The 24,452-nt window shown below is 33.5% G+C and overlaps 2 protein-coding genes across 2 annotated transcripts; both read right to left on the bottom strand.

The window, feature by feature from the left end:
* Positions 1–10,200: 10,200 nt before the first annotated feature.
* On the bottom strand, positions 10,201–11,506 carry LOC120158568 (glycine cleavage system H protein, mitochondrial-like). Its single transcript, XM_039169395.1, has 4 exons — positions 11,283–11,506; positions 11,108–11,196; positions 10,563–10,733; positions 10,201–10,450 (listed from the first exon to the last, which is right to left on the bottom strand). The coding sequence occupies exons 1-4, from the start codon at positions 11,389–11,391 to the stop codon at positions 10,322–10,324; spliced, it is 498 nt and encodes a 165-aa protein (XP_039025326.1). The 5' UTR covers positions 11,392–11,506; the 3' UTR covers positions 10,201–10,321.
* A 1,689-nt stretch (positions 11,507–13,195) lies between these two features.
* On the bottom strand, positions 13,196–16,266 carry LOC120158579 (protein ABCI7, chloroplastic-like). The gene is made up of 3 exons (XM_039169407.1): positions 15,305–16,266; positions 13,619–13,878; positions 13,196–13,529 (listed from the first exon to the last, which is right to left on the bottom strand). Exons 1-3 carry the CDS (start codon positions 16,190–16,192, stop codon positions 13,211–13,213), a joined length of 1,467 nt encoding a protein of 488 aa, XP_039025338.1. The 5' UTR covers positions 16,193–16,266; the 3' UTR covers positions 13,196–13,210.
* Positions 16,267–24,452: the final 8,186 nt, after the last annotated feature.

Here is a 24,452-nt window from a genome sequence, read left to right as displayed (position 1 = left end):
TAGAAAACTTATAGATTGGCCAAATTTTAACTTCCTCAGTGTACCAAGACATTGTTGGTTTCTCAAGAATTGTTCAAGGGAAAGTTATTTTTTGGATCAATTCCTTGTTGCATTTGCATCTCGCATTTTGCACTCCCCTTTTTCATCTTTGCATTTGCATGTGCATCTTTGCATTAGTATATATACAATGTACATTACATGGTATACATTGTATCGCAACATGCATTAATCACCGATCTTGGGAGTAACTTGCGGAGAATCTTGTGATAAAAGTTTTGAGTTAAAATGAAGTCACCTGAAAAGAATTGAGAGCTATGGACGTGATATTATCACTGTCTGAAGTTTGAGACACATCATTGAGATTTTGGGGCATTGAAGTGCAAGTTTTAGAATTTAATTGATTTAGGGGCACAAACATTAGATGAATATTGGGGCATTCTGATGCAAATCGAGAAAAATCATTGCAACCACTAGGAACTTTTGATGCACTCGCATATTGTCTTGTTTGAATTTCTTTTCTTTCTCTTTTCGTTAAAAGGTTTGTAAGTTTCTTGACAATCAAACATCTTAAATAAAATGCTACCTTCTAAGGTTATGATCAATGAGTAAATTTCAATCTTGAAATTATTTAAGTATCAATTGAATTGAAAGCTCTTTCAAAAAATCAGAGTTATAGATCTTTGACAAAGTGACAAGATTGAAAACTGATAAAACAAGGACCCTTGACCTTACCCTATAAAATACACTCGAACACCATACCCTTCTTTTGCATAGACTAATATACCCTTCTACTTTCATAAGGAAATGATCAATAGGCTTGGTATTCAGGTATGAATTGGAGCGGACAACATGGGCCATCTCTTGTGTATGACATTGCAAAACTGCCTAGACTACACTTATGTTGAGGATGTTCAGTGATGATCCTAATCTTTGCAAATGGAATAGTGTTGTAGATGAATTTAGTTTAGGTAAGTTATTTGGGAACTGAACTCTAAATGTGGGATTTCTTGACCATCAAAGTCACCTAGACTATAACAGGTTTTTTCTCGATGAACTTAAGAAATCCTAAATATGAATACTCAAAAGGTTAATTATTATTATTATTATTATAGATTATACGATAAAGCTGAGCTATTCCACTAAAGCAATTGGTTATATAGGAAACTCAAAGGCCCTGAATTTATGAATGGACTGTATTCAAACCATGACATTGATCGGATACTCGACACTTCGGAGTTTTCTCCACTGTGTTGTGATGAGATGAATCCTTCAACTATGCCTGACCAAAGGCAAACTAAATAAATTCCAATAAATAAAGGCTCTAATGCCTATGGTTAATATAGTAATAAGTTTCGATGAAAATTGACTAAGGAAGTTGAGGAACATATATTATAGTTGACTTCACACAAGCACTCAAGAATTTTATATTTAGACTAAGTCCATGCACTACCTCTGCTAAAGGAAGTCTATGAAGCTTGAACAAATGAAAGATTTCAAAGAACCAAAATAAAAGTGTTCTAGAAGTCTAGTAATTGATTATGCTAGTTGTGTAATTTTGTCCGCATCCGATTAAAATACCAAGCCTTGAAAGAGGGGTATGCCGTAACGTTCATAATGACCAAGAAAGAAATGACATCTTGATGACTGAAACCTTAGAAACTTTAAGGAGCTAACCTAAAAATCAACCTATCAATTTTTGACACTTTTCAAAGAGTATAAATTTGAAAGATTAAAAGAGATGTTGATTCTTTTGATATTTAGTGAACTCATGATCTGTAATTTTCTTCAATTGTGAGCATAAAAGAAGGCATGGTTTCTTCTCTTCAACAGACTTTCCATATTTTTGAAGAAAAAAAATTCAAAACAAGACAATCTCTCTAGGGACTGTATCTTGGAAATTGACAAAGATCCCTCAGATTTAGAAATTCATAATCAGAAATTGGGGCAAAGAATTTGAATGTTAGGGAGAAAGAAAAGCAGATTTTTGCAAAGAAATGCAATGGTACACCTTGGTGTGGGAGGAGAATGAAGGCGAACAAATCAAGAAGAGAACCAAGATTGCTTGAGCACCACTTCACTACCATAAGTCCAAAAAACATGCATCGACATACACATGCATGATTTTGCATCATTGCATCAAACATCCATCATCTTATGCCATAAAAACTTTGTTTTTCCCCTCTTATAAGGATGCATTAAAATTTCTCTTGAAATCATGTCATTCTTAAAGATATTTTTCCCTCTTATGAGGACAAATTCAAAAATTCATTTGTACTTCATAGAAATATGAAGGATAATTACATTCAAATACACATTTTATACAGATCTCGGGAAAGAATAAAATTAAAGACAACTAGAATTCTTCAGGAAGAATGAGCAATCATCTTCAAATTTAACATTTTCAAGCAAAGATCAAATATTTTATCTCACTTAAGATAGTTTTTCTTAAAAAAAACTTCATCTCGCTTGAGACAGTTTTCACTCGAAACAGAAATTTGGTCTCATTTAAGATTTTTTCTTCTTAAAATAAACTTCGTCTCGCTTGAGACAGCTTTCACTCGAAACATAAATTTTATGTCACTTGAGATTATTTTTCTTAAAAAAACTTCGTCTTGCTTGAGACAATTTTCACTTAAAACAGAAATTTTATCTCACTTGAGATTGTTTTTCTTAAAACAAACTTTATCTCGCTTGAGACAGTTTTTACTCGGAACAAGAAATTTTATTTCACTTGAGATTGTTTTTCTTAAAACAAATTTCATCTTGCTTGAGAAATTTTCCCTTGAAATATAAATTTGAAATTGTTTCACTTGAAACAAGAAATTTATCTCACTTGAGATTGTTTTTCTTAAAACAAACTTCATCGCACTTGAGAGATTTTTCCCTCGAAACAAGTTTTATCTCACCTGAGATAGTTCCTCTTCAAACAAATTTCTTTTCATTCATTTATTTTCCTCAAAAATGTTGAATATCTAATAGGAATTCAAAAAGCCAACAAAGATTTCATTTCACGAGTTTAGCAAAGAATCATTCCATATTTTTCACCATTAAAAGAAATGGATCTCAGAAAAATTCAAGGACCTTTGGGTCAATACCTTCGGGTACTTCAAACACAATTATTACTGACATGTGATAATCTTTGTAGGTTTAAAACTCTTTAAAGAAAGGGTAAATGAATCAACATTTCCAATGGAGAGTTCATAATGAGAAGAACTCATCTGATAGAGGGAGAAAAAGTTCATAATGAGAAAAACTTGTTCGACCTATTGCTCAATTCACGATATTTCGAATCAGCGACACCTCACTTAAGGGATTAACATTTCCTTTGCTCGATTCATGGAATTTTGAATCAGTGACACCTCACTCAAGGGATTAACATTTCCTTTGCTCGATTCACGGCATTTCGAATCAGCAACGCCTCACTCGAGGGATTAACATTACCTTTTCTCTATTTATTGCATTTCGAATCAACGACGCCTCACTCGAGAGACCAATATTTCCAGTAGAGAATTCATAATGAAGAACTTGTTCAACGTTTGCTTGATTTATGACATTTCGAATCAGCAATGCCTCACTCGAGGGATCAACATTTCCAGTGGAAAGATCATGATGAGAATAACCCGTAGCTTGAAGAAAAGATATTGAGCTTGAAAATGGTACTTTATGTCTTTGCTCTATTCCCATTTTACTGCAATGAGCAAAGAGGGGTATTTATAATCACCATTTTCAACCCCAAACCAAACTAGGCCTCAAGCCCAACCCAAAATAATCCCTTTAGAAAACAATACCGAGCCCAACCCAGAACCCAAACCAGGAACCTACCTTGGGCCCAAGCCAGGACCCGACCCAGGGCCCAAACCATGCTCAACCTTAACCTAAACCCTAACCCTAGGGTAGCCACCCTAAACCCTCCAATAAACAATCGTCACTCCTTGAACCAAACAGTGGAATTGCCGCCCCGACACACCAAACTCCACGCAACCCCTGCATAAAACAACAAACAAGAAATTAATATTTTATTTTTTCTTGTAAATGGGTATAAAACCCGAACAATCATTGTAAAAAAACTCTCTCGGTTCTTTATCCGTCCAGAAGTAATAAACTAGTTTTTATGGTTATCTTTATCTTTCAATTTCGAGTAGTAATAACTTTGATATTTTTAGCTTCGAATCTTAGTAAAAAATAAAATTCTCTTCAATTTTTGAAACAGTAGACAATAACAATGATTTTAGTTAAAATAATAGAATATTTGAGTAAAATTCCCTTTTTATTTTCAAATAGCAATTAAAAAATGAAGTCATTTTTAGGCTAAAAACACAACAACCAAATCAGTTTACAATAAAAAGAAAAAAGTAAAAAAAATTAGATCAGGGTTTACATGAGAAAAAGGGCTTCCTTGGGTCGTCGGAGTCCGAGGAAATCGAAAGGTTTAAGAGAGTTATGAGGGGTTTTTACAACGTTTTTCGATTTTTTTAACGTTTTTCAATTTTTTTAACGTTTTTCGATTTTTTTAGCTCCTAAAAGGAACCTAGGCTACTAAATCTAGGATTTTCGGGTGTTTTGGGTTATTTTGGGTTTTCTGGACGGCGGTCGAAGTGGGTTTCAGGTAGCCGATAGTGGGTCGGCCGAGGATAGAAGGAGAGCTTTTCCCTTTTTTTTGTGTTTTGTTTTCAAATGAAAAAAAATGTAGTATTTATATAGTTAATTTGGGGGGAATCACGCTAAGGTCCCCCCACTTTTAGTGTGTTTTTGCAAAATGGTGACCTATAAGGGTCGTTTCTATAATTTACTCTTTTCCATGTATGCTTTATTATTTTTGGTAAATTTATTGTTTAGTCCCTCTAACTTTAGCATATTTTTATATTTTGGTCCCTTTGTGGACTAAAATTGTTATTTTCCATATTCTTTGCATGTTATATTTTTTGGTAAATTTATTGTTTAGTCCCTATATGTTTAGTGTGTTTTTACACTTTGTTCATATGTAGTGACTTTTTTAAATTTTTCTGGATTAAATTTATAATTTTTCCATTTTTGTTTAATATGGTATTTTAGTCTTAAATAATATGATTAATTAGTTTTTAGGTCTCCTAAACTTTGCCGAGTTTTACATTTTAGTTACAAAGTACGCTCTTTTCATTTTTTTTATTTCGATACTCACTTTTTGTATTATTTTAATTTAATCACTGTTGTATTTTGTCATTTATTTGAAATTGATCACTGAGTTTTATTTTTTATATTTTAATCACTAATTGGTTCTGTTACCTTTATTGTTTTAGAATTGGATGTAATGCTTTCAATTTATGCATTTTGGTCACTGCCTCTTTCCGATTTAAATACTTTTTTATTTTGTTACATTTTAGTCATTTACTCAATATTTCACTTTAATCTTTCCTTTTTTGATTCGCTTCAATTTAGTCCTTTTGTATTCATTAATTGTTTTTTTATTTTTCCTTCAATTTTAAATTACAATTAACTTAGTCCTTGTTAGATTATTTGTCTTTTAAATTAAACCCGTTTTGATTTACATTTTAATATTTTAGTCCCCATCTTGATTACTTTTATTTTAGGTTTAGTCCTTAAATTGAGATAATTTCTAATTTGGTCCTCATTTTTTTTCTCGAGGTTTCAATTTAATTATTTGGATCTTAAAATTAATTTAAATTAATGTTAGAACCTCTATTTTAGACTAATTTTCAATTTAGTCTCTTTAATTTAGAGAATAATTTGAGGTGGCCCTTGCCTAAATGCTCAAGGGGCCATCTTGATTATTTGATTCAACAATTGATTAAAAATCAAATAGGGTTAATATTAGGACCTACATTTTAGGCTCTAGGTTCTTAAATTTCATAATTTAACAATTTAAGTTAGAAAAATCCTTAATTTACCCTTAGCTTAATAAGAATGAATAAAAATTTGTTTGATTGCATTTTATTTTTTACCTAAGGCAATGTTCACTTATTAGGGAATTAATGGTATATCTCCCACAAGTATGCTCAGGGGGTGACTACTAGTGATTCCCAAAATAGGCCGACATCCTTTTCAAAAACGAATCATGATTTCTAAAATTAAGACAATGTCCAGTTATTTGGCACAATAGCTGATCTCCCGCATTTATACTGGGGGCGAATGCTATCAGCCTTAATAAACGAATACCCTTTTCAACTTTGCATCTGTAATGATTTTTAAATTAAATAAAGTTTGAACTCAAAATTTTTGATTCTAAATATAGGGTAATCAACTAGGTACCAATTTTTGGGCGCTTGTGGGGGGTTTCTAATCCTTCCCCACACGTATCCTACTCATGAACCTGATTTCTGGATTTTCGCAGACCTTAAAACTTGGTATATTGATAAAAAATAAAATAATTTATTAAAACTCACCCGGTTTTTATGGTGTCCCAATCGCACCTTCAATGATTGGTGGCGACTCCTCACATTTCAAAAATTCTTTTCATAGAAAAACCCCTAAGTCGGTACTGGTCTTTTCCCGCCATGGTGTAAAACGGTGTTGACACTTATCATCTTCCAAAAGTCAAAGATGAACAAAAAAACCATACTTTACCGGTTTACCCTTGTATTTTCCAAAAATTACAATCTTGCCACTTTAATCCAACGATCCAAATTAAACATGGAATTAAAACTTCAAATCCAAAAGATTTATATTATTTTCCAACATTTTGAAATGTGGAAATAATATTTTTAGGTCTAATTTATCATCCTTCATATTTTCCTGAAATTTCTATTCAATCCGATTTACCGATTTTTTTCTCAAATTTTATCGCTTTATAACTTTTAATACAAATTCCGTACGAAAATTTTGATTCCCATAGAAACATTATTCTTGAGGTAAACTATTTATTTACGAGGCCAAATAGAAACTTTTAAAATTACCATTTAGTCCCTACACTTTACCAAAGTTTATACTTTGGTCACTTAACTTTCAAATTTTGCATTTTAGTCACTATCTAAAATTTGGGGTATTCCATATTTAATCATTCCTAGGCTTGGAGGTATGTGGGTCATTTTAAACTTAAGGAGTATGTTGGTCATTTTACGGTTCAAGGGTATTTCAGTTATTTCCTTCATTCTAGTCTTTCCATTTAATTCAAACATAAATAGTATTTTCGATGTTTTAGCCTTTAGGTGTTTGTTGATAAATCAATAATTCTAGGTCTTGTACTTTCTCAGATGTTAAGATATGATTATCAGTGACTTATTGAACATATTATGAATTTAACAGGTTCATCAACAATTTATCGGATTAAATACAAATTCTCAAGGTATTTTCACTATCAGGTTCAGTACGGACCAGTTTTACCTCATTGGTGTAATTTCATAATTTCTTAACCAGGTGATTTCGATATTAAAACTTTTAACGAGAATAATTAGAATTTAAAGATTCTAAGGTTGATTGCATTATCGGTTAATCACTGAACCTGAAATTATTTCTTATCAATATTCTAGTATCTTATACGTGTAATCTGAGTCTTATTCAATTTAATTACATTACATCGCATTCGGATCAAGTTTAGAAATATTAACTACACACATTTAACCAAACATATTCATCCATGCATTAACCAATACCAACATGTTCCATAAAGCATATATAAGGTAGTAATGCATTACCTCGATTTTTGAGCCATATCGGTCAACCAATTAAACTCCATTTGATTGGCCTCGAACTTTAATTCCACGTCCCATAATTTCTTGGATACATGGCCAAACCAATTACATTAGAAATAGAACTTAAACGTGAAAATTTATATTGAATTGTGAGATAAAATGTCGAAAAACATCTTACTGAGTTTGAATTTGGCAAAATGGACTTCGGTTTCGGGCTCAGGACGTCAAAAAACATAAAATACGACTTTTCAAAAAATTTAACTTTTTGGTCAAAGTCAACGATTAACGATCAAAGTTAATGGTCATGTCAAAGTTAACGGTACGAGTCAAGGTCAACGGATCAGATCGTTTTGGGTTAACTCGAGTCGGTTCAGTTGACTGGGATTGGTTCGAGTTGACTTAGGTCGGTTTTATGAGATTCCAAGCCACGAGAGGAGCCCCATGCGCATGCGACAGCGTGTAGCAGGGTCGGGTCGATCGGAAGATTGCTCCACGCGTGTCCACTTACAAAATCTATCAAATTTAGATAAAAAATCCAACCAAAACACAGCAAAATAATCGATTAACGGTGACGTTATGCTTACCTACGATAGACGGATGAAACAACAACAGTGGATGACGACTTCGGTCAGGTTTCGATCAGAATCTCCTAGGGAGTACAACTACGGTTGGCGTGAGGCTCACCGACGGTTGGAGTGGCTGGAAAAGGTAAAGAATTGAGGGGACAAAAATGGGTTTTCCCTGACGAGACTTCGACCGTTCGCCATCGGAAATATACCTCTTCCACTTAAACTTGACCCGACTCGAGATGTATATTCCTTCCACCCGACTCGATCCGAAAAACATATTTCCTCCACTTGAATCAATCCAAAAAGAATATTTCCTCCACTTGAATCGATCCGATATATATATATATATAATCATTTTTATTTAGTAAAATAAGAACCTAATTCAAAAACTATTGAAAGAATTATATTATATCAATATCTCTAAATTTTTAGAAGAAAATTCTCGAGTTGGACAATGTCATACCAAAGATTTCTCACACTAAAATTGAATTTGAATCCTAACCTAACCCTATGTCTCCTTCTCTCTATAAAATTTGATCCGATTTAAACTTATAATTTTTTTTAAAAATAACTCATACATAATGGCATGTATCGCTCCATTATTGAGCCGCACCACTATTGACCATTGTTGATTAATGGAAGTAACAACATTAAAAAAAAATTAAGTACCACTTCTAATCAAAGAAAACCGGGGTAAATTACATGTTTAATCACCTATCTATTACTTAATTTTTATTTTGGTCATGCAACTATTTTTCAAAATCATATATAACGATATGTTCTGGTTATCATCTACCAGGAAAAATTTAATAGTGATGTTGATATGTGATCATAAGGTAATGCCATGTCAGCATCACCATTAATCATTTAACGACGAATGACCAAAATAAAACTAAAGCATAACGTTAAGTATGATTTTGAAAAAAGAATACTTGGGTGACCAAAACATAAACTAAGTAATATATGAGTTACCGAATAGGTAGTTTACCCAAGAAAACTAGATACCCACTTAAGGGAAATATATGGTTTAGTCGCTAATTTGTCAATTAAGCCTGAGTTTAAACATATAACATTTGCATACCCTAAAACATAACCTTAATCCTTTACTTTGCTGAAAATTGAAATTTAAGTACTATTCTTTTTACATAGTTTAATCCCTTTACTTTTACATAGTTATTAGTAGCTTCAAATTTATAACATGGTTTGCTGTTACCATTAAAAGGACGACATATATTTATTATTATTATCCGGTCACACAGTTAAGTTTACATAGAAATCTAGTCAATATTGTTCAACCAATAATAACTTTACATATCGAATTCATTATAATTCAATCAGTCAAATACTTATGGCTAGAAAAATTATACTTCATCAAGTTAATAGCAGAAACCATCAGCGTTATCAATTCGGACCTACTAATTAGAGTTATAAGGATGGAGGGACCAGATTATGTCAAATTAAAGAAGGATTAAATATCAAATTTCAGCATAATAGAGGGACTTAATCCATAATTAGAACCTGTACAAACTTTCCCTGGATTTGGTTGTTTTCATGATCCTCAATGGGAATTGCATATAAGAAATTATTGGTTACATGCAGAACTATAAAACGAAAGTTGGATCATTCCTTCCCTTTCGAGCAGGAAGCAGGATTTGCCCTGGTGCAGATCTGGCGAAGCTTGAGATCTCCATTTTCCTTCATTATTTTCTACTAAACTGCAAGTAAGTCACAATTAGTAAATTCAATCCCAAAACTTTGTTTTAGGTACTAATGAATCCGGAAAATATTGATATATTTTTTCCCCCCTTCCGTTTGTTAGGCTTGAACAAATTAATTCTGGAGGCCCCGTTGTGTGTTTTCCTCTTCCAAGGCCTATGGACAACTGCCTTGCCAAAGTCATTAAGGTCAAATGATCAAGGCAATCTTCTTAAAGGTGTTTTTTTTTTCCTCAGGAAAATCTGCAGATTCTTCTTGTTCTGAGATTTGGATATGAACAAGAATGGTACTATATATTAAAGTGGAATAAAGATTTTATTACTAGAAAGGGTTGATGTTATGATGGACAAAACATAAAAGATGTAGAACAATATTTGTTGGCAGAAGCTGAAAATAAGGTACAAAGGGTTTTTAGTGGGAAGCGTCTTCTTCCTCGCAGAATTTGGTGTATTCATTTGAACCCATCAATGATTCTAGTTCTGATGGACTGCTGGGCTTCACCTTGATCATCCATCCTTCTTCATATGGACTTTTATTGATCTTCAACAGCAACAGCAACACCATGTTAAATTAACTTATAAGTCATCAAGGAAAGCACTTTTTATTTTAAGTACATACTACATATATAGTTGGGAATGAGAGGATTTTATACCAAGCCAGGAGCTTCAGTGAGATTGGAGTTAACCTCAACGACTTCGCCTGAGATCGGAGAATTGACATCACTGGTTGCTTTAACACTTTCCACAGCTCCAAACCCTTTTCCTTGGCTCACTGAACTACCTGCTTCAGGCAGCTCCACAAACACCACTTCTCCAAGATGGTCCTTTAAAGCATAAACGATCATGTAAGAAGCTAGTTAATATTTTTATTAGTATGGGGTAATTAGAAGACAATATCTATTCAGACTTTCAACTATTTGACAATAAATGCTTAAACACCCCTATAGACGTACTTGAATCCAGAACCTCTAAGGATAACAATAATCCCTTTAACCACTCAAGTCGCTTGGTTCATACAATAGGAGGGGATCGTATATGAAGTATGGTTTATTATTTCCTTGACCCTCAGTCAAATTTGTTTAACTGGTTAGCAATCATGCCAAACTTAAGAACTTGACCCCTCTAGTCTACTTATATTTAATAAAAGGTCTCATTTTAGTAGGATATGGGAGGTTAAGGTAAGAAAGAAGGGAGGAACCTGAGCATGGTCAGTGATGCCAATGGTAGCCACAGAACCTTCATGCTTCGCCCATTCATGTGACTTGGCATATTTCAACCCGTCCAAAACTGCAAATTTCAACACATTATCCACATCACAATCCTTACAAATTCCATTAAACTAAAAGATTAAAAAAGAAGAAGATTTTGAGTACCAGTGGAAAAGCATCTGGAGAAGGAGAATGCGAGTGAAAGGTGAGATTTGGAGGCAGAGGAGATTTTGAGTGCAGTGGCAGTGGAAGAAGCCCACATTCCGAGCGCCATGTTACTGGCTATGTCTTTAATTTCTGTGTCTTATGGGCTTTTGGGTGCAAATCTGTAATGGGGGGAATGGAAGCGTGTTTTGTTGTATGGTTTATGGCTGAGCTGCAGCTTTTATCTTGAATGAATGGTGAGCAACCAAAGCCTCATCCCAACACCCAAAGATAATATCATCTAAATATGCCCCTTTTTTTTACTGTTTCATGTGATTGTCAAGTCAAAACCATATGAATGACCGAGTACCATTTTTGAATTATAATAACCCTACTATTCCTTTTTTCGAATATAATTTTTCTGCCCTTTTCAATGCCACTTTTTGATGGCCACCAATAATACTTGTATATTTTATCAATTTAATATTAATTTTAATTTAATTAAATAATTTTAAATTATAAAAAGAAGCCCTTCAATAAATGGTAACATTAACATATATAAAATGATCATAGGATTAGAATTATTAAATTAAATTAAAATTAAGACCAAATTAATAGAATATATAAGTATTAAGGACTAAATGTATAATTATATCAATAATTCTATTGAATGTTAACAAGTAGCTTGATTGGATACAATTAAATAATTAGGTGATCTGATTGATAAAATCAAAAGATCAATGATAAAAGTAAAAGGACTAAATAATTAAGTGGTCAATGATATAGTTTATCCTAATATAAACTCTAGCAAAAGGCCATCGTTTAACCTCCCTAGAGCTCCCTTTTTTTTAAAGGTTACCTCATTGGTGTTTGATCCTTATCCTCTGGGAAAAAAGATTTAGTTGGAAAAACATTTGCTAGGCTCAATGAAGCTCGATTGATCAATCAAAATTATATCAAGAGGGGGTGAATTGGTTTTTTTGAAGTTTAGGGAGCAAGGAGTATAAAGATAGGAAAAATTGTACAATGATTTATAATGATTCAACTCCCTCAATGAAGTCTACATTCACTATCTAAGCTATTCACTTAGGATTTTCCAACAAATTCACTAATTTGTTCTTTCTTTTTCAAGGGTAAAGAGATAATCTTTACAAACTCACTAGCTTTTCAAAGGCTTAGCTAAAACCAAAACCCCTTTACAAAAGAAAACCTCTAATATGGAAGGTGTTTACAAATTAAAACTCACAAAAATACAAATATTTACACAAGAGAGAAAAATAAAGAATGAATTTTTTTTCTTGTGTTTGATTGCTTGGATAGGTGTTAGTAACGTTCTTCAAATGTCTTAACTTTTTTTATATGTTGGAATGAGTTACTAGCCGTTTCTAGCCGTTTGAGGAGGTTTGGAGCCGTTGGAAAACTTTATGCACACAAAGTTTTGAAACTCTGAGAAGTTTTGAAACTCTTCGAAAGAGCTGTTGAAAATATATGATAGTTGGACTCAAAGTATCGAAACTTTAATCAAAGTTTCGAAACTCTTGAGATAGTTTTGAAACTATTGAAAAGTATCGAAACTTTTCGGGAAGCTGTCTTGGATAGTTTCGAAACTCTTGTAGAAGTTTCGAAACTTCAGATCAAAATACTCATTTAAAGGTTTTGATTGGACTTTGAATTAATTCGATGAAAACTTTGAATAAATTTAATTTAGTCCAAAAACATTTTTGCCCTTATTTGTTATACAACATTAAACATTAAACATTAAAAATATGTATTAACTTTTCTCAACAAAATAAGAAGTTACGCATCCATCAACAATGTTTTATACGGTAAGTACATCTATTCCTCTCTACTTCATGCAGGAACAAAATTTGTATGAATGGAGGAATGATTATTCGAAAAACACATAATTATAACAATTTGATACATAAACCAAGTCCTTGTTTTGATTATTAGGAGTCTTTGCTCATGGTTGACCCAAGCAATTCTTTAACATTATTTTTTACTTGCTCCTGAAGAAAAGTATGGGGTAACCTGTCAATTACCTCAGCACCAAATGAAAATACAAGAGCCTTTCGAGCAGTCTCCAAGTCGATCCCTCGAGCTTGAAAGTAGAAGAGTTGGCTGTCTTCTAGATCACTGATGGCAGCTCCATGAGAGCACTTCACATCATCAGCAATGATTTGGAGATTGGGTTTGACATTTACTGTCGCTCGAGGCTCAAGAAGCAGGCTTCTTGTTAGTTGCCCTGCATCTGTCTGTTGTGCATACCTGCAAAAAAATGACAAGCAAAATCAAGGATAGCAACTCTGTTGTTTTAGGCACTTCCCAGATTCCAGAGGTTAGCAGACAAGAATTACCTGTTGACCTTTACGTTCCCATCGAAAACCACTTGCCCTGATGAATGAGCCACGATGCATTTGTGAAGTTGTTGACAGTAACCTCGTGGATGGTCCAACACTATTCTACTGTGTAGATCTTGTGTTTGGTCACCAACACACATATGAAATGTTGTTAATTCGGTTACTGTATTGGAGCCCAATTGTTGAACATGGACATTATGCCTGCTCAATTTTCCACCCGTGCTTACCTCGACAAGTTCATAAGTGCTAGTTGATTCCTACACGTAGCTTAGTATGCATGTTAGTAAGAATACTATTGTCAAGTAAGTTGCATACATGTATTCAAATTAAATTTAAATAACAGAAAATGAAGCTTTATGAACCATATTTGGGTTGCAGACATGTTGAAAATAGGATAATATGAAGTCATTCCTAAAGGGATTAAATTATGAACGGTAACTAAAATGGATTAGAGACCAAAATCAGTTGGCTATGATGCTATAACTAGTATTAGATAATCCAACTGATCTTCCCCAGGTTACTGAATACTCTCATCTCCTCTTCGACTTTCTATCTCCCTCCCAATTTATGACTTAAGTCGTAAAAGTCGGAAAGGTTCTTCATCTTCTCATCGGATTTTTATTCCATTTTTTTGTTCATCCAAAGAATTAAAATGTATCATTATTTGATCCAAGCTGAATGATGAAAGATACCAATTCACATTTTCTGGAGAGTTGACATGAGTCTTAACTCTAGGTTACATACCCAAGTCTCATCCCCCCAAAATCTCTATGCCAAGTCCACACTTTTGATGACATGAATATCCCTTTAAACTAGGGGTGTAAATGAGATGGCTAATTTTCACAATCAATTCGAGTTTGGCTTGAAAAACTTGAATTCGATTCAGTAATAATCGAGCCTAATTCGAGCACCATAATACCTGGCTAAAACAGCTCATGAGCCTAATCAAGCTTTTCATTAATACATATTTTAAATATTTTTATATTATTAAATTATATAAATTCCCTTATTTTACATGCAAAATACAATCCGAGTTCAAGCTCAAGCTTAAACACAAACGAGCTTAATCGAGCTCAAGTAATTGTTTGAGTAAAAAGAATTGGTAACCGAACTTGAGCTTATATTTTTAGCTCAAGTTGAGCTTGAGTCAAGTATGGAGCTCCAAATATTGAGTCAAGTTCGAGCTTGCCACTATTCGGGATCAGCTCGGCTTAATTACACCTTTACTTTCAACTCTAAACCAGAAAAACACAAATACACAAATAGTCTTCAGAAAGCTCCTCGTCTGAAAAAGGAAATTAATGGACGTCCAGTTATGATTGAGGAGATTTGACTCAAATACACAAATATAGTTGTGTTTCACTGCATTAGTGCCATTTTTTATGCATCTTTAATGAAATTTCATTCATTTTCTCAAATAATATTTTCTCCATAGAGATCAATGGAACAAATATAAAAGCATATATAAACTATTCACTGAGCTAAGAAAACATTATGACAGAAAAAATTGACAGAAGCAACACAAAACAAAAGGCTTTTGCCATCCAAAACATTTCAGAAAGAGCTTCTGAAACTAAACCAAGAAGGTAGCTACCAACAGCAATGCTAAACTATCCCGAACATCGAAAGTAAACATAAACCGTTAGCATAAATCGATTTGAGAAGCATTAACACGAAATTTACCTGCCGGACTGAAGTCCACTTGATATGAGCAGCATTCAAAGATTGATTTTGCACATAAGAATGTCTAACTTTTCCTCCTCCTCCAATCACAACTTCCAAGACTGAATTAGTCCAATGACACTCGCTATCTTCTTTGCCAGCAAACTCCTCAACTATCCCCACTTCCCCTCCTTTCTCAACCAACACAAACACTCTGGGATTCGAAAGCGGCATCGTTTTCGACCCCTTATCACCTCCCTCAACCGCAATGTACTTCAAATAAATGGGTTGCTCAACTTTACACCCTTCAGGCACATAAACAACCATCAAATCAGGTGCACCTAGTCCATTAATAGACCAAAACAAATCACCCCATTCCAAATCACCTAATAATCCAGACACCCTTTCAAGTATTCCATCAGAAGGTAACTTTGACAAGCTACCTACATAAACCCCATCAGGCAAATTTGATGAATCAAATGAAGAATCCAAAAGAAACCCATCAGCAAAGTAAAAACTTTTAAACTTGGTATCTCTTGAAATATCTGAAAAAGTAGGGGTTTTTGGAGGGTGAGAAATTGGCTTTATATCCGAGCTCTTGATAAAAGAGGTGTCCGTGAATCGAAACGATTCATCTTTTCGGGAGGGCCATTGGGTTGAAAGAATGGTTTCCGAGGAATTGTCTCTAAGATTTTGAAGTAGAAAAGAAGAGGAAGAAGGGAGAGAGTCTTCTAATGAGTCGGCTAATTGGAGGACGTATTGGTCAGTAAAAGAAGTTTGTGGGGAAGCTGAAATTGCTTGGACTGAGAATTTCGTTGCAATTCTCTTGGGTTTGAGTTGTTGCTTCGAAGGCGAGAGTTTCGGAGTGAACTGAAGAAGATTTGGATGAGTTGAGGCTAAGGCAGCCATTGATAAGCGGCTGAGACCTGCGGCTTTGGAACAGAAATTTTTTTCTTCCAAGTTTTTAGTTAAACGACGCGAAATAAGAAAGGGGTAATTCAGCTATAGGAGATTAAACTATGGCCTACACGAAATACATGGCATGTTTGATCAATTGAAGGGTAAATCAACTTAATTAGGGTTTATATTTTTAAAAAGGAAAAGGGTAAGAATCTTTGGAATTCAAGTTCTACAGATAAATATTTGTGGTGAATTTTGAATTATTATCGTGATGTGTTGTACCCATATGTGGTGAATTTTGAATTATTATCATGATATGTTGTACCAGTAACGTTTAATGTTAAATATTAAAGCTATCAATATCATATAAGATTGTGAGGGCATGTCTTCCAAAAGAAAAATTACCATTGAAGCGTCGAAAAACTTCAATTTAAGTCACGATAGCTCGGAGATATGATGAGTGTAATTTATATGTTCATTTACATTTTTGTGTGTTTCAAACTAGCAAATACCCTTAAAATGATTTAAATGGTTCTATGAGTAACTTTAGGCCCAAATCCATATACAAGATATGTTTTGCCATGATCTACAAGAAGTAGAATATATTAGGGAATAAAATATATGTTATATGATGAATTTAAGAAGTTTTCGTATGAAGGTGTATGCTTGAATGCCTATATTGGTATATGGTGTACATGGTATATGATGGCTTAATGGTGTTTGTACATGAAAATCATGGTAAATCGTAGGTTTCAAAAACTCCCAATAAGAAAAGCATGCTTGGATGCTTAAATGATATGATGCATGTATGAATTATATGCAAAGTTGATTATATGTATATACTTAATTTGTTTATATGCTTATAAGATCATAAAGACGTTAATTTAAATATATGTGAACGACTTAATCTGATATGACTTAAAAGACCTTGGAAATACTAATATCTTATTGTCGCACCCCAAATTAGGGTTTAATTTTTTTTAAATTTTTTTCAAGGATTAATTTAAATTTTAATTAAATTAGGGGACCAAAAGTGAAATTTTGATTAAATTCGTATCCAAATTCAGAAATTATGAAAAAAAGGAGGATCTATGGCATGATTTCCCATTTTCTTGTTTAGGGTTTATATCAATGTTTTTAAAATCGGACCAGACCTTAAACCAGTGAAGGTACTGGTTCACTGGTTCAACCACGGTTGAACCGGTTTATATAAATAATATTTTTTAAAATTTTACATAATATTCAAAGCAATATATATATATATATAACACTCTTTTTAAGTTCACAATATTAAAAGGTATAAAAATATCACAAGTGATAACATATATAAGTTAAATATCATAATATCAAGTGAAACAAAATGATTCAAATAAACTACAACAAAATATTTAAGGTCAATACCTAATGAAATTCATCAACAACTAAATAAAAAAAATACATAATTGATACAAGTATCAATCATCATAATATTCATTGAAATTGATTCCCTCAAATTCTAAATTATTGGGAAAAGCTTCTTCATTAGTTGAACTACCATCGCCATCACCACTTTGAACTTGAAACTCCATAGCATCACTTTGAACTTAAAAATCTACAGCATCAAGATCTTCATCACCTAGCAATATGATAAATAAATACAAAGTTAAATTTAAATTCTCAAACAATACTTACCAATTAAAAGTAAAAGTGTAAAACATATTAAATAATAAATATAATTATATAACTAAAATAAACAAGCAAAGATTAACCTTCATTGTTTTTTTTATAATTATATAACTAAAATAAATTTGGGGCTGAAAAAAATTATAACAAACGACGTCGTTTGGTTTATTTTTTTTAAAAAAAAAGAATCGCCGGTTCCCACCGGGTTTGCCGTTTCCCAACCGGTTCACACAGGTTTTGTCGGTTCCCAACCGGTTCTATAGCGGTTCATTACAAAATTGGTTTTGGAGGCTGATCGAATCGGACAGGAAACCTTTGATTGCCGATTCATCACTAACCGTTGTTCCGTTTTCGACGCCTCCCGCACCATCGTGTTCCTTGCATCGTCCCGAGTCCTCAGATGTCCACTTTGTCTCTGTTGCCACTGGCGTGCGAAGGGGTGAAAAAGATTAAGTTTCCGACATTTCGAAATCGAACTCTCCGCCATTCACCGTTGTGAACTGAACTTGGTAAGTGTCTCAAAACCCCTTAAAACGCAATTAGAAAATTTTAAGAATTTTTTCGAACACTTATAGCCATGCTCCCACATGCACCGCAGGCACGTGCCCCTGTGCATGGAGAAAGCCCACCGCCTGGTGGACTGCTTGAAAATGGGCCGATCCGACCCGTTGACCCGTGTTTGACCCAAGCTTACCGACTTGGTCCGACCTTTGACTGTTGACCGACCGTTGATCATTGACTTTGACCAAAAAGTCAAAATTTTCGAAAAGTCATATTTTATATTTTTTGACGTCCTGAGTCCGATTTTCTGATTCTTTTTGTCAAATTCTGACCCGAAAGCCCTAAATCGACGTTAACCTGAAAATGGTTAATATTTTTAGCATTTTTGCTTATTTATTTGAGATTTGGTTATAGAATTGATCCAAGAATATATTTTTATGAAGGTACTCGTGTTTCAGGTGACTGAGGGTCAGTTAGATCTGGTGTTTCCTATCCGTTAGATCCGCATGATCCGCGTTCCTCAAGAGTTACTTGTACGTGTCTGTAAATTGTTTAAATAGAGGTTATTGTTATTCATATTAGGATTTTGATATAGATTTTTCGATTCGTATGATCTAGCAATCGCACTGATCGTGATCAGCAGACTCAGTAGTAGGCTTTCCTATCAGATTACTCAGACCGGTACAGGTGTGTTTCATGATGGTGTTACCTTACTATTTTAAACTATCTATCTGAATTGTTTTAGATTTATGAGGATACTAAATATTTTGACAAGACAATACCTGATTTTTTTAATATTGTTTATCTGATGTCTAATTTACCGCATAATTCTGATAAGATATCTGATTACGATATTCTTGTACCTGATTTCTGAATATGGAACATTTCCATGTTTTAATGGATTAATTATCATTTTCACTCTAACACATACATGTTTATTAATGTTATTGGGGGTATTATTGGAGGAAGTATATCAGGCCAAGTCTATGACTTGTAAGTCCTTACCACAAGCTCCTCGGCTTTGTGCTCAAAGTAAGTCCTTATCGCATTCTCCTCTGCTTTGTAGACAGGGTAAGTCCTTACCGGAGGTCCTTATGCTATATGTATAAGGCCCTTACCGGGTGTACAAGTGGATGTATGGTTCTTGGGAACCTACACATTCTGGTGATCGGATGGAGGTAGTGTTCATATTTTAAAAAACATGTTTGATAAACTAAATTATATTGAAGTATTTTTATCTGAATGTTTTTATATACACGCAAGGAGAAAACTGGGATTTTTAGCTCAGTCTGTAAAATTTAAACCTTTCAGATAGCATACGACCCTTAGGCTAACAGACTTGGCATCCGGAGGACCGACTTCTCCTAATTTTGTACCATTGTATATTTCTATGTCTTTCTATTATATTTTTGGTGACATGTGTTTTTGCTACTATCTTGATATATATGTATTACCAATATTTTGATATGTATATGTTTTATACAGTTTTCAGATATATATATACATATATGTTTATCGTATAAATCTTTCTTATGGATTTTAATGTTGTTTTAAAAATGAAAAGAATTTCTGAATACGATATGTAATCGGCTAGATTTGGGTATAACTTCCAGCTCGGGTCTAGGGGGTTACACTTGATGGTATCAGAGTTTTCAATTTTAAACACTCAGACTGTAGATGAGTCATAAAATCTTGATTTTCAAGATATTTTTGATATTTTCAAAAACATTGTGTCACCTTATTTTAAGAGTTAATTATATTTGAGATTCCTAATGCTAGTTTGACTTAGGTTCAAAATATTTCTTTAGAGCCTTATAGATTTATCCAATGAGTGTTGCTAGAGGGCGTATGCCAGGCCGTGGCTATGGTCGAGGGTGAGTGATTCGACCTTGTATTACGATAGACGATCCTATGTCTCCGTGAGATCTTCCTATTCTACATGTAGATCTGTCTATTTCTCATGATGACCTGGTTACTCCTACGAGAGACCCTCTCATCACTGAGGATTAGGATACTGACATGGATGAGGATGCCATTAATAGAGTTGTCTTTCGTATGTTCAGGAGAGCTGCTAGAGTCCCTGGTAATATGTCTGCAGTCTAGATTTCGAAGTCTTTAGTAACTACAAGAGTAGTTCCGTTTCTGAGGGTCTTAATATCCCGGTTGAGAATATTAAGAGTTCGGTGACAGTTCATAGTCCTGTAGGTCAGTATATAGAGTTAGATCATATTTATAGAGGGTGTCCTATAGAGATCCATAGGGAAATCTTTCTGGCCGACCTGATAGAGTTACCTTTGGAGGAGTTTGACTTGATTATTGGCATGGATTGGTTGAACAAGCATCAAGTTAATCTCGATTATGAGACCAAAAGAGTTGTTATGAAGACTTCAGATTACAGGAAGATTGTGAAGATCGGGGAACGTCGTGGATTCCTGACGAATATTGTGTCAGCATTGGTAGCGGAGAGGATGATCAGGAAGGGTTCCGAGGCGTTTCTTGCTTATATTCTGGATACTAGGAGTTCTCGATCTGGCATTGAAGGTATTAGGATTTGTTAAGAAATTTCCTGATGTTTTCCTATAGAGTTGATTGGATTACCACCGAATAGAGAAGTTGAGTTTGAGATTGAAGTCTATGTCTGTTCTAGCCCGGTTTCGATAGCTCCTTACCGTATGGCCCCAAAGGAGCTTAAGGAACTAAAAGTCCAACTCTAGATATTGTTAGATAGAGGATTTATTCGACCTAGTGTTTCACCGTGGGGAGCTCCAATTATCTTTGCCAAAAAGAAAGATGGGACATTGAGACTCTACATTGATTATAGGAAACTAAACAAGCTCATAGTTAAAAAAAGATATCCTCTGCCCAGGATCTATGATTCGTTTGACCAATTTTTGAGGGGCTTTTATCTTTTCAAAGATAAACTTGAGGTCTAGTTATTACCAACTCAAGGTGAAAGATCCTGATGTTCCAAAGACTGCTTTTCGTACTCGATATGACATTACAAGTTTTTAGTAATGTCATTCGAGTTAACTTATGCCCTTGCTACCTTAATGGATATGATAAATCGAGTGTTTTGACCCTATTTGGACCAGTTTGTATTTGTGTTTATTAACGACATACTGGTGTATTCTCGAACTAAAGCAGAACATGATGAGCATTTAAGGATTGTTCTACATACTCCGAGGGAAAATAAGTTATACGCCAAATTGAGTAAGTGTGAGTTATGGCTTAGTGAAGTGACTTTTCTTGATCATATCGTTTCTATTGAGGGTATCCGGTGGATCTGAGTAAAGTAGAGGCTAACTAGAAGCAACCAAAGAATGTCTCATAGATCCGTAGTTTCTTGGGCTTAGTTGGTTACTATCTTCATTTCGTTGAGGGATTCTCCATTCCTGCAGCTCCTCTAACAAAACTGCAACATCTACGACCCGTATATGTATACCAATACAAGTTATAGATGTTACATGAATTAATTAAAACATTTCCCTAATTCCAAAAGTGATTTAAAATTTAAAAATTTATCTTCTCCCAATTATAATTAATAATATAAAATAATCAAACACATAAAACATATGTATTTTAATTAAAACATATCTTAATATCATATACATCCATTTAAAAATGTAATACTGAATAATATCATCCATGAAGAAATAAAATAAAATAATTTAGTTTAGCCATTCCAAATCATTTCAAAAATAGTTAACAGAGCAACTAGGACATATATATATATATATATATATATATATATACATGCCACTAATTAAGTCAAAATCACATTAGAAAATGTCTTACTGATATTTTAATATACTTCTTGATGCTTGATGTTGCTCGATATTCCTTGTTCCTACTCATGATCTTTACCTACGCATGAAAATTTATCACACGCTAAGTATATACTTAGTGATGCAATTAAAATAATAAACAATGCAGTACAATTCATGCATGAAAGTAAATATCATTATTCGAAGCCATATGATCACCATACTAGAATGCTCACTATTTTACCATGATCAAAATAATATATCATAAATATTATCATTTTTATCGATAACTATAACCCACAAGTAAACCTATGAAGAACCTGCGTATTCGAGTAATATATGCACTGTAGTGCTTATACATAAGGTCGTGCCCACCATATGCACCGAAGTGCTACACATAAGGTTGTTCCCACCATATTACTCTTAGTGCCCTTACACACTATAGTGCTAATATAAACCTGCAGCTGCTATACACTATGACATGCCAACTATACCCTGTCCTTCAACGACTTACTTGGGCAAATAGTCTAGTTCATTCATCCATGATATCATATAACCATAGAATTAACATTAGGACAGTTCATACGCAAAATAACATCCATGGCAAAATATTACATTTATTCGCGATCAATGCATTAAAATTTCACATTGTGACATATTGATGTCATGTCAAAGTTATATAAAAATATGACATAGTATCATGCTGATATAAATAAGATATATTTGACACAAATATTCCTGATGATGTATAAAACATCTATTACAATGTCATGCATGTATTGCACTCGCCGTTGCCTCAAGTAAGTACTAAATAAAATATTGTTCACTATTGTTTGATCTCTTTACTAGGTCGATTCTTTCGATACGATTTTAATCCAAATCTACACATCAATATAACCAATATAAATACTAAATTTCCATTAATGAATAATCAATTAACATTTACATAAACGGAAATAAAACTCCTAATTTAATGTTTCAGACTGAATAATATCATTACCCTTCCTACAATACCGATACTTCTCTTCTATGGTACCGATACCCACTCAGTATCGATACCATTTTGGCATTCTAGAATTTCATCTCTATTTACAGTATCGATGCCTCCACATCAGTATCGATACTACTTAAATTGTATTGATACTGTTTATCTGATTCATACCATTTCTTTCAATTTAACCTTGTAGTATCGATAATGTTCTTCTAGTACCGATACCTCTACCTAGATTTCTCTTCTTCCATTTCGAATTTTACTCCAAACTCACCTAAATCTCAAACTTCTAACTCCAAACTCAATAACATCTAGTACTATAAACTTATATCCATTAATTACCTTTGAATATCAAAATTTCTCTATGGAACACTTAAGACTAAGAATCATACCAAATCTTCAAACATGTTTTTGACCTTTAACAAGTCAAATATATCATTAGAAATCCAAATACTAATCAACCTCATCAAATCCCTTAAAAGCTCATTTTACTAATTCATCCATAATTCAACAATCTCTTAGTTTTAATTCATTTTATGGCTTCCTTAAGTTTCTATACCTCCCATGAACCTAAACCTACTCAAAATGAAAGAAATACCGAACTTTGATCACTGACCTTAGCAAAGGAGAAGCTCACGTAGAAAAGAAAAGAAGATAAACTCTAGATTTTCCTTTTCTTTTCCCCTTATTTCCTACAAGATAAATACCCTTTAAAATGAATATTAAATTCATTTCTTACTAAAAGACCATAATGCCCTTCTGATCTTCAATCTTTAATAATAAGTCTTAGACAAAATTTTCAAAATTAGTCATTGAACTTTTCTAATTATCTAAATTAAGCCACTAAATTTTAAATCCTTATACTTTAGTCACTGACCCGATATTCGGGTATTACAAATGTTCCCCTTAAAAAAATATCGTCATCGAATTTTTCATACGTACCTGATAAAGAGAGATGTGGAAACCGCTTTCTCATATCCTCATCTCTTTCCCACGTAGCTTTCTCGATTTTATGATTTTGCCAAAGCACTTTAACTAGAGGAATCGTCTTGCTACATAGTTCCTTGATTTCTCGAGATAAAATATGTACTGGTTCTTCTTAATAAGTCAAATATGGTCGGATCTCAATTTCCTCTGGTGCAATGACATTTGAAGGGTCCGATCGATACTTTCTAAGCATCAACACATGAAAAACATTATGAATTTTGTCTAACTCCGGGGGTAATGCTAACTGGTAGGCCACCAGTCTGACTTTCTTTAAGATCTCATAAGGTCTAATGAATCTTGGACTTAATTTTCCTTTGCGCCTAAATCGAAAAATCTTTTTTTCCAAGGTGATACTTTAATAAAA

Source organism: Hibiscus syriacus, unplaced genomic scaffold (assembly GCF_006381635.1).
Source record: "Hibiscus syriacus cultivar Baekdansim isolate YM2019G1 unplaced genomic scaffold, ASM638163v2 tig00111330_pilon, whole genome shotgun sequence".
NCBI classification, from domain to species: Eukaryota; Viridiplantae; Streptophyta; class Magnoliopsida; order Malvales; family Malvaceae; genus Hibiscus; species Hibiscus syriacus.
This window is presented reverse-complemented; position numbering and strand designations above follow the sequence as displayed.

Bases quoted from the DNA above. Each gene is read 5' to 3' on its own strand.
- LOC120158568 (XM_039169395.1), bottom strand. From the start codon at position 11,391: ATGGCGCTCGGAATGTGGGCTTCTTCCACTGCCACTGCACTCAAAATC. The intron at 11,197-11,282 runs GTACTCAAAATC...TGAAATTTGCAG, and splicing joins CTCCAGATGCTTTTCCACTG to TTTTGGACGGGTTGAAATAT. The intron at 10,451-10,562 runs GTATAAAATCCT...TTGCTGTTGAAG, and splicing joins TCACTGAAGCTCCTGGCTTG to ATCAATAAAAGTCCATATGA.
- LOC120158579 (XM_039169407.1), bottom strand. From the start codon at position 16,192: ATGGCTGCCTTAGCCTCAACTCATCCAAATCTTCTTCAGTTCACTCCG. The intron at 13,879-15,304 runs GTAAATTTCGTG...AGCTACGTGTAG, and splicing joins AGTGGACTTCAGTCCGGCAG to GAATCAACTAGCACTTATGA. The intron at 13,530-13,618 runs GTAATTCTTGTC...ATTTTTTTGCAG, and splicing joins GGGAACGTAAAGGTCAACAG to GTATGCACAACAGACAGATG.